The sequence below is a fragment of the Dasypus novemcinctus genome, chromosome 2 (genome assembly GCF_030445035.2).
Source record: "Dasypus novemcinctus isolate mDasNov1 chromosome 2, mDasNov1.1.hap2, whole genome shotgun sequence".
NCBI classification, from domain to species: domain Eukaryota; kingdom Metazoa; phylum Chordata; class Mammalia; order Cingulata; family Dasypodidae; genus Dasypus; species Dasypus novemcinctus.
In genome coordinates this window covers 35,105,819-35,115,265 of record NC_080674.1, presented here as the reverse complement: position 1 = coordinate 35,115,265, position 9,447 = coordinate 35,105,819, and the positions used below count along the sequence as shown (strand labels likewise).

General features: G+C 37.7%; 1 protein-coding gene across 5 annotated transcripts in view; it reads right to left on the bottom strand.

Annotated features, from left to right (window-relative positions):
* Window positions 1-285: 285 nt before the first annotated feature.
* PDZD2 (PDZ domain containing 2) overlaps window positions 286-9,447 on the bottom strand; it is a 432,190-nt gene continuing 423,028 nt past the window's right edge. For all 5 annotated transcript variants that reach the window (XM_058307486.1, XM_071207654.1, XM_058307512.2 and 2 more), the window contains one exon: window positions 286-3,161. In XM_058307486.1, coding sequence (XP_058163469.1) covers window positions 2,995-3,161 — 167 coding nt within the window. In that variant the 3' untranslated portion in view covers window positions 286-2,994. The remainder of the gene's footprint in view (window positions 3,162-9,447) is intronic.

Here is a 9,447-nt window from a genome sequence, read left to right as displayed (position 1 = left end):
ACAGGGTCTAGTCTAAAGAGAGAGGGAATGAAAGGGTGGGGTTCCAATGGCGAGAAAATTGACAGTTGTCAAAGCATTAGAGGGCTTATTGAAATTGAAGACAAGTCACAGCGGGAGGAAGAGCAGTAAGCTGCAGAAGGTCAGGAGGTTGTGGTCAAAGAGTGGGTAAGTTGACTCCTATTGGCATTGTACTTCTCCCTCATTTAGATAATGATAAACATTTCTTATCTTGATATTTTAAGCTTTACTCCATTTATAGATGCAGAAACAATTTTAAAAAGCAAGTACTAAGCAGAATGTTTATTTTTTAATTATTTAAAAAAGACTGTTTACAGAGATGTGAATTTACATTACCTGGCGACATTTTAAAAATGTTCAGGCTACTTCATATTATTGCACTTACTCTTTAATAATATATAAGGCATTTTACTTTACATAAATAAGGGATAATGTATAATACCATACAACAAGTGTGGTGCCAATTAAGTCAACCATAAAATTAAATGAGATGTGAATGGGAAGATGGACATGAAACCCAACTTACTTCAACCTTCACGGTATATTCTTGCAACTACAATTAACATGTTATAGCACATATTTACCCTCATAGCTTATTGTGAATGACTGACCAGTTAAAAACCCAAAACAATGCAAGTTTTAGCAGGACAATACCAATAGGATTCACTTCAGGAAGTGTGGGAATTTATTAGACTAATTAGAGAATACTAGTCATGCCTTGACCACTGAAGATAAATAAATAGGGTAAATCTGAAGACAACCCAACCATAGGGTCAAAAAAGTATAGCTTTTGCTTCTTCCCTAAAATTCCATCTGTCAGCCAGAGAACCCTTCTGGCAAGATCTAGTAGAAATGGCTGATGACTTTGACAAACTTTAGTAAGCAAAAGGTCTACCCTGTACTCTTCATATAGGAGGATTAGAGACACTTCACAGGAGAACATCCTGTTTCTCTACATTGCTCTAGAAATTCCTGTCTGTCCACATATCACTGTGCATTTCTTAATAGGAGGCACAGCTGTAAGAATGGAAGAAAGTTTTCAGTGTTGACTTCAGTCTCTTGTCATTTAAGCAAGAAAGCACAAGCCAAAAAACTCACCCCAGAGACTTAAAAAAAAAAAAAAAATCTAGCATGCACCTTGCACTGACTTCCTATAGTATCCTACCTAGAATCTTAGTGAAAAGTAGAAGCTAAATTAATCAGGTCTTTATAGCTAACTCTTGTACTTCATTTGCCTTTGTATACCCTGTTATGAGAAATCTGGGCTCAGGCAAGCCAGACACTTCATTTCTATCTGAGGGGCCTCTCTGAGTTGAGTAGGTTTGGTCACTTGCAAAATGGTATACAAAGGGTGACAGCTCAAGCACCTCCATGGTCTGGGGTATAATGACCTCTGAGTTCTTTAAGCCATAGAGCTGTAGGTTATTTAAAGACATTTCCAACCTCTAAAACCTTAGAAAGTAGCATTGTAGACAGATACGATGAATGCAGCATATCCCTGGCACAGCCTGTGCCACCTGAGGATTTGGGTTGTTACGATAGTTCTGCTTCTTTACCTTGAAGGAATGATTGACTCTCTTTCTTCATTTTCCTCCTTATTTCATTTTGTAAATGAAGCTGATTTGGGTTTGGAGTTTATCTAAGAAAAGAAGGTACAGCACGAGGCCAGTTTTGTGACAACGACTAGCACATCAAATGGGAGTGGCTGCTACAAAGCTCTTGCTTTGGAAGGAGGAGCAGCCAGGACAAGCATCACAGTTGTCTTCAGCAGCGAAGCATTTCTGGCTAAAGGAGGAACTTGGAAAAACAGGAAAACAAAAACTTCAGCCCCTGCAGTGCTGTGTCTTTAAGCCCAGAGTAAGAAATGAGACCGAATTGTTAGACATTACATTTCTTAAGCAAGGTGGAAAAGAGGGGAAAAAACCATCAAACTAAATAAGTCCTCTGAAAGGATTATTTTAAGCTCTCCTATTTGGGTTGCAAATGTAACTAATGTCTCTCTTTATAAATCCAAGGACACTATAAAGATATTTGAATTCTAAAAATTTAAATTAGTGGTTAGAGTGCATAAAATACAGAAATGGAAAACCATTGACTGTGATAGTTTTGCTAACTTGTGTTGACCAGTCTTGAATTCACTCACTCACTCTAAAGCAACTTAGCAAACTAGGTGCAAGGTGCTTTTGGATCTGGGACTTCTGTTCTGAGCAGGAAATTCTTGGAACTGCTATTCTGTGAAACAGCCTTATGATGTACACTTTTAGAGACAGAAAATGGTCCACATTTCGTGGTGGTAAGTAACCCCACTGACTTGAGCTTCATATTGCACTCAGTGGAAAATATTACTTTCTGTATTTTGCTTTTTTTTCATTTTTGGGTAATTCCTGAGCTCAGTCCCACACTTAGGTCATAATTCACTTTTTTTTTTTTTTTTTTTAATTCTCATTTTCTTTTCAGGGTAATGTATACAAACCTACAATTCCTCCTTCCATTGACTCTGTCTAAAAACATTGTTATTATAAAATTATATTGAACTATAGTCCTTTTAGTTGTGATGTCTGTGTTGCCCCTCAGATATTGCTAAACTTCCTAATCACCAGGATTGAGCATGTAGGGAGAGGTGGCAAGAGGATGCAAAAGTCCAGCAAAATGTTTCAGGTGAAGAAGGGCAAGTCACAGCTTGCACACCCATCAGCAAACAGAAAAGGTGGTATAGGCACCAGAACAATATGGACCAGCTTCGGTGATCCAGGAGGATGGCTTCCAGAGTTCACCTTCATTGCTGCTACACATAACATGCCTGGCTTCATGTTCAAGTAAAAACTTGGAGATTTTTATAATCCTTGCCTATACCAACGTTTCTCTGTTGCTTCAGGATCTCAATATTGAAGAAGTCACTCTTATTTGCTAAGGTATGGAGGGAACTTGAGAGAAGCACATTGTTGTTTTAAAATGTAACAAACACGAATGCGTGTTTCATGAGGAATTTCTGTGCTTTCTAATTACTAATTGCACAGGTCCCTCTGGGACAGACTTCATAATATTCCAGGCATCGAAGTGCAAGAGCCCAACCAGGGGTTTTCCATTAATGGCAAGGATTTCATCTCCAGCTTCTATTGTTCCAGCTTGTTCAGCAGCACCACCTGTGAGAATGAATATAGAATAAGTGCTTGGCACTTAGTATTCAAAATATATTCAAGCAATTTGAAAACTTAATTGAGAAAAGTCTTAAGGAAGACAAAAAGCATATACCCATAAGAAATAAACTGGACTACACTAATATATTTAATGTTACAAGCCCTTCCCCTACCTTGTGCACTCCCTTCCCCCCAAAAACAAAACAAAACAACCATAAGAAAGAATAAAAGTAAATGACTAATTTAATCAATTACTAATCAGTGACTATTTAATCATAAAAGGTTACTACAGAGGGAAGCGGACATGGCCCAATGGATAGTTATTTCATCCTAAATTTCTGACCATCATTCTTGAGATAAGTATTTGATAGTCATACATATGTTATTATAGTTGATTTGAAAAATTGATAAGATAATAAAAATATGGCTTAGAAGAAAATGATAAATCTAAGTCCATCCTACCCAGAGACAAAAAAAATTATGCTGTTTGTGCTAGAGACAACAGTACTGGCATTAGAGATGAACCTTCACCAATATGAGCTGTACAGTGGTAGGAAAGAAAATGATTTCGTCCTGGCATTGCTTTCTCATAATACATTCTTGAAAGAGCCAATTATACTGTGTTAACTCATGCCCATTGTCTTGCCTGGGTACATGGTCATTCTTTTAGGAATGTTAACTGACAGCCCCAAGAAGGGTCCTAAAAGATTTTTGTGAATGTTTATGTGGGCCTAAGGACATGGAAAGTCCCAATGACCAAAACAGAAGTCAGTATGTTAATAGGAAGCCAGTTGCATAAGCACTCAGACTGGGTTTGTAAGAAGAAATGAAATTAGGACACATGGTAACATGGAAGAACCTTGAAGATATTATGCTAAGTGAAATAAGCCAGACACAAAAGGACAAATACTGCATGTTCTCACTAATATGAGCTAAATACGAAGAATAAACGCATGGAGTTAAAACCTAGAGTATAGGTTAATAGGAGATAGGAAGAAGTCTGAGAAGGTGTACTGATGCTTACTGTATGTAGAAGTTTTAATTAACTTGATTGTAAAGGTGTGGAAATGGATAGTTGATGGTTACACACTGTAGTGAATAGAACTAATGTAGCTATTTATAAATGGATTGTGGGTGAAAAGGGTTGTCTAGGGATGTAAATGTCAACTGAAAGAAAGCTAGAGAATAATCTAGGAACTGAATAACCCAGAGGTGGATGAGAACTGTGGTTAATAGTACAAATACAAGAATGTCCGTTGTGAACTAGAACAAATGTACATCACTATTGCAAGGTAGTAAGAAAGTGGAGAAGCATGGGGAAAATACAGTTAATCTAACCTATGGACTTAGTTAACATCGTACTGCAGTAGTCTTGCATCAATGCCAAAGATGTACTGTATTAATAATAGGAGGGTATGGAAACAATATACCAAATGTATGCTATAGACCATAGTCAGTGGTAATAGTCTGATGATGATACCTCATAATCTGTAACAAATGCTCCACAATAACGTGGTATGTTGGTGAAAGGGTATTGTTTGGGAATTCCACACATGTACATAATTGCTTTGTAAATTCACAACTTCTATAATAAAAATATATTTTTAAAAATCCATTTGACTTAATTACTAGATAGCTTTCCTTTTATGAAAATATTTTATCTGTCATTCTACTGCGGAAAGAAATTTATATCATTTGCTAGCTTCTACTTTAGCATTGCCAAATTTTCCCCCAAAGAGATAAAACAATGTGTCATTTCACCACATCCTAGCCAACACATTATTTTATTAGATTTCCTTTTTTTCCCCAACCTGATGAATAAAAAAATGATTCCTATAGTTATCATAATTTCCCTCCAATAACTAATATAAGTTTGTGCATCTTTTCCTGTGTTTCTTGGTCAATTAAGTTTCAACTTTTGTCCATTGTCTATTTTCTTTACCTACTCTTTCAGTGTTTTTCTTATTGAATTGTAATTTATCCTTTTGTTGATTAAATACATTGCAAATATCTTTTAGCCATTTACTTTTATTCTTATGAATTTTTTTTTTTGCCAATCAGAAGCTAAACATTTTTATGTATTTTTTTCTTCTTTCATGATATATGCTTTTTGTGTCTTGTTTAAGAAATCTTACTGTATTTTAAAAATAATGGTTATTGATATACAGGAAATACTGTTGAGTTCTGTATGTTGATTATGAATCCAACAACCTTGGTGAAATATTGATAGTGGCTTAATGTTTGATTCTCTTAGATTCTTTTCAATCAAGAAGAACTAATGTCAATAATGACAGATTTTAGCCTATATTTCTAATTGTTATATCTCTTTTTTTTAATGGTTTACTGTATTGCTGAACTTTGTGGTAAAATGGCAAAGAGAAACTTTTCAAAAGCAGCCCATACAAATAACTGTATTAATGATAAGTGTTCTAATCCTACCTGGATGGCTGCTGCTTCACATAGGAGGTTACGAAATCAATTTACTACTTTTGTCATAGATAAAAATCTCTGACCTTGGGAGCAGGTATAGCTCAGTGGTTGAGCACCTACTTCCCATGTATGAAGTCCCAAGTTCAATTCCTGGTATGTCCTTAAAAAAAAATCCTTAATGTTCAAGAAGGCTTTAGGGAAATATGACATTTAATTTATTTATTACTTGAAGAAAATTTTGTACTAGACCTGCACAAGAAATCAACATTGCTATATTGCTTTCTGCTGCTTGAGCTAAAAGACACAGGAAAATAAGATGAACTTATACCTATTCAATTTGAAAGTATGATAATAAGGGGTGAGAAGGTGAAATCTTTGAATAAACTCTAAGCCTGTACAAAGAAACTAGATTCATTTGTCTCCAGAAAGAGTGGCGAGAGGGACCTACTATATAATATTCAGAAATACTAGAATGCCTTTTCACAAGAATAAAACTGCTGCATGCTTGCACAGAAGAATATCTAAAATGCTAGCCTATGGAACAGGTGCTTCTTTCTCCTTCTCTATGTATATGGTAGTTCTCATGGATTTCTGGCCAGACGTCTTGTACAAAAGCCAAGAAGTTATCTAGGACTTCATCTCTGCTCCAGTGGAGACGGGTCTGGAGGATGCTCGCATCTCCTGTGGTTCCCTCTTCACTTTACTGTCAATTCCGGAGCTCAGTTTTCTCAGCCCACCTCAGCTGGGCTGCAGCCTCAGCTGGCTTCAGCCTCTGGTCTTTTGATTTGCAGGCCCCAGATACCTTTTAGGACTGTGCACTTGGCCTGCAGAGGCTGCTGGGTGCCCCGTGACTGGTGGCAAGACCTCAGTTCTCCTTACTGTGTGCTTATAATACCTCCATTTTGCTGTCACTCCTGAGTGATAGTTTAGCTGGGCATGATGTTTTAGGCTGATAGATATTTCTCCTCAGTCCTTTGACAGCATTCTTCTCTTGTCTTCTGGCCTTCTGATGGAGAAGGATTACTGCTGCCAATCTGACTGTAGTGCCATTGTGAGTAATCTCAGAATTTTCTCTGTTAGCTTTTCAGATTCAATTATTATTCTTTATATTCTGAAATTTTATTGTGCTGCATCGAGGTTTGGGTTTTTATAAAATCCTTCCTGTTTTGCCCTTGAGTTTTTTCAATCTGAGTATTCTTGTCTCTTCAGTTATGGAAAATTCTTAGTCACGATTTCCTTTCTCTCATTCTGTTTTTTCCTTCTGGAACGCCTAGAGTGATACCTCAGTAATTGTTAATTGATTCTGGGAGGTGGGACCAGTACCAAAAATGATGAGTACCAAACAGACTTTTTCCCCTAAAGGAATATTGTAAATAAATTGAATGTGTTCCCAAATCAAAGACAACGTACATTTTTAAGGCAGTATGTAAAAAGATAGGGTTGTATATCATTACATGAGAAATAAACCTAAAAATTAATAAATACTTAGATTAAATAAAATAAAAACTTCACTTTACCTGTACTGAGAAGAGTCCATGGCCTAATGGGATGGTGGGAGAGTGGTGAGGAGGAGAGGTCACATGGAGTGTTGCTTGGAAGGAGAGTCCCCCTCCAATAGAACATTGGGCACTTGCACATCAGGTGTTCTTTCTCTTTTCTGCCTTTTTTCAACTTGCACCACAGGTGCTGGCACACTATTTGTCACCTTCACTAAAAAGTTATCCAATGAGGACTGCCTCTGTTTTTTCAGAATTTCTCCAAAGTATGGAATTGTTTGGTCATTTAATAAATTCACATTTCTGCTTGTCAGAGCTTTGGATGGTATTTCTACACAAAGTTTTGAACCGCTGCCCATTTTGTACACATTTTTTTTTATCAAGGAACTGGGGACATCCTCTCTTATCTTCTCCTCACCTGAAGAAATCTCTTCAGCCACCTCTGTTGCTGCTCCTTGTGTAGTTCCGCAGTTCCTCAGTGCTGAGCTCTTCATGATGTTCCTCCACTAACTCCTCAACATCAGCAGCATCGACCTCCAGACCCAAGGATTGGCCCAAGGTACAATATCCTGCACAGCTGTACCCTCTGTACCTGCAGGCTTGGGGTCAGCCTCAAACCCTTCAAAGTATCTCTGAGTCACAGCTTCTGGCCACAAATTCTTCCATGCCAAATTCATTGTCCTATAAGAGACTTCATTCCAGGCTTTATCTATAAGTTCAAGGCAATGCAGGATTTTGAAATGCTCCTTCCAGAATTCTGTGAGGGTCAACTGGGTATCAGAGGTGATCTCAAAGCACCTCTGGAAAAGTGCTGTGGTGTACAATTTTTTGAAGTTTGAAATGACCTGCTGGTCCACGGGCTGGATGAGAAGAGTAGTGTTGGGGGACAGGAAAAGTGTTGAAGCTGAACTCCTCCAGTAAGTCATCCTCCAGGCCTGGAGGGTGGGCAGATGCACTGTCCAAAAGTAGGAGAGCTTTCAGAGGCAAATCTTTCTCCTGCAAATATTTTTTTCACTGAGGGACCAAACACTTCATTTATCCACTTGGTGAAATATTGCCTTGTGACCCAAGTTTTGCTGTTTGTTCTCCACATCACACGGAGTTTGCTTTTTATGACATTATGCTTCTTGAAAACTCATGGGTTTTCACTATGATAGACTAGTAGAGGCTTGAGTTTTAAGTCCCCACTAGCATTCCCACACAATAGAGGGAGCCTGTCTTTGATTGGTTTGTGGCCTGGTAATGCCTTCTCCTCTTTTGTGATGAAGGTCCTACCTGGCATTTTTTCCCCCCAAAAATCTGCTCTTATCACAGTTAAAACCTTTGGGGAGAATAAAACCCTCAGCTTCGTCGTAGTCCTGAAATTCACTGATGAATTCATCAGCAGCCTTTTTATTCGCACTGGCTTCCTCGCCATGCCTCGTGACACTGGATGCTGGTCCTCTTTAGAATTATGGAACCAGCCATGGCTGGCGTTGAAAACGTCAACACTCTTATCACTCAGTTCAGGTTTGTTTTTCAAAAGATTGACATGCAGCACTTTCACTTTTTCACATATCATGGCTTCTGATACACTGTCACCCACTAACTGCTGCTACTTTACCCAAATTAATAATAGCTTTTCAACTTCGAGTGTTTGGGAGCACTGCTTAGTTGCTGCTTTAACTCCCTTACAACATCAGCCCTTTTGTATTGCTTCTTTATTCTTAATGATGGTGGAGACTGTTGTTCTAGGCATACCGTATTCCATAGCAAGATCAGTAATGTGAATACTGCTCTCATAGTTATCTATTATTTCTTTTTTGTTGTTCAGTGGTGATGTGAAGTAATTTTCTTTTCTGCTCAGTGCAATCACCGCTCATTTTCTTAGGACCCATGATGAGAAAAAGCAAAAATACACAAAATGACCACAGAAGTGAAGATAAGACAATGGGATGTGCACGGGATAAGAGTTACCTACTATGTGCCTAACGTGTGACCCTTTGTTTTGGCTGGAAGGGTAGTGAGTCACGAGACAACTGAAACTGACAAGTTCTAGCTTGTGCTTCGAGTACCCAACAAATGATGAGTACTGACAAAATTTTCACGTCAAAATGTGTCGAGTACCAAATTTGATGTGTTTCAAAGCAGTCCAGTACCAAGGTATGACTGTATCATCCTTATCTCATCACCTTTTTGTATTCCTTGTTTCTATCCCCTGTACTGCACTTTATATGATTTCTTCTGTTCTGTCTCATTTTTAAAAAATTCCCTCTAAATATGGGTTTAGTCTATTTTTAAATTTTACTTATTAATATTTTAGTATTTGGCTCTATTCATTTTTCACTGCTAACAGGTGTTTTTTATAAAACATCTGCCATCTCCTC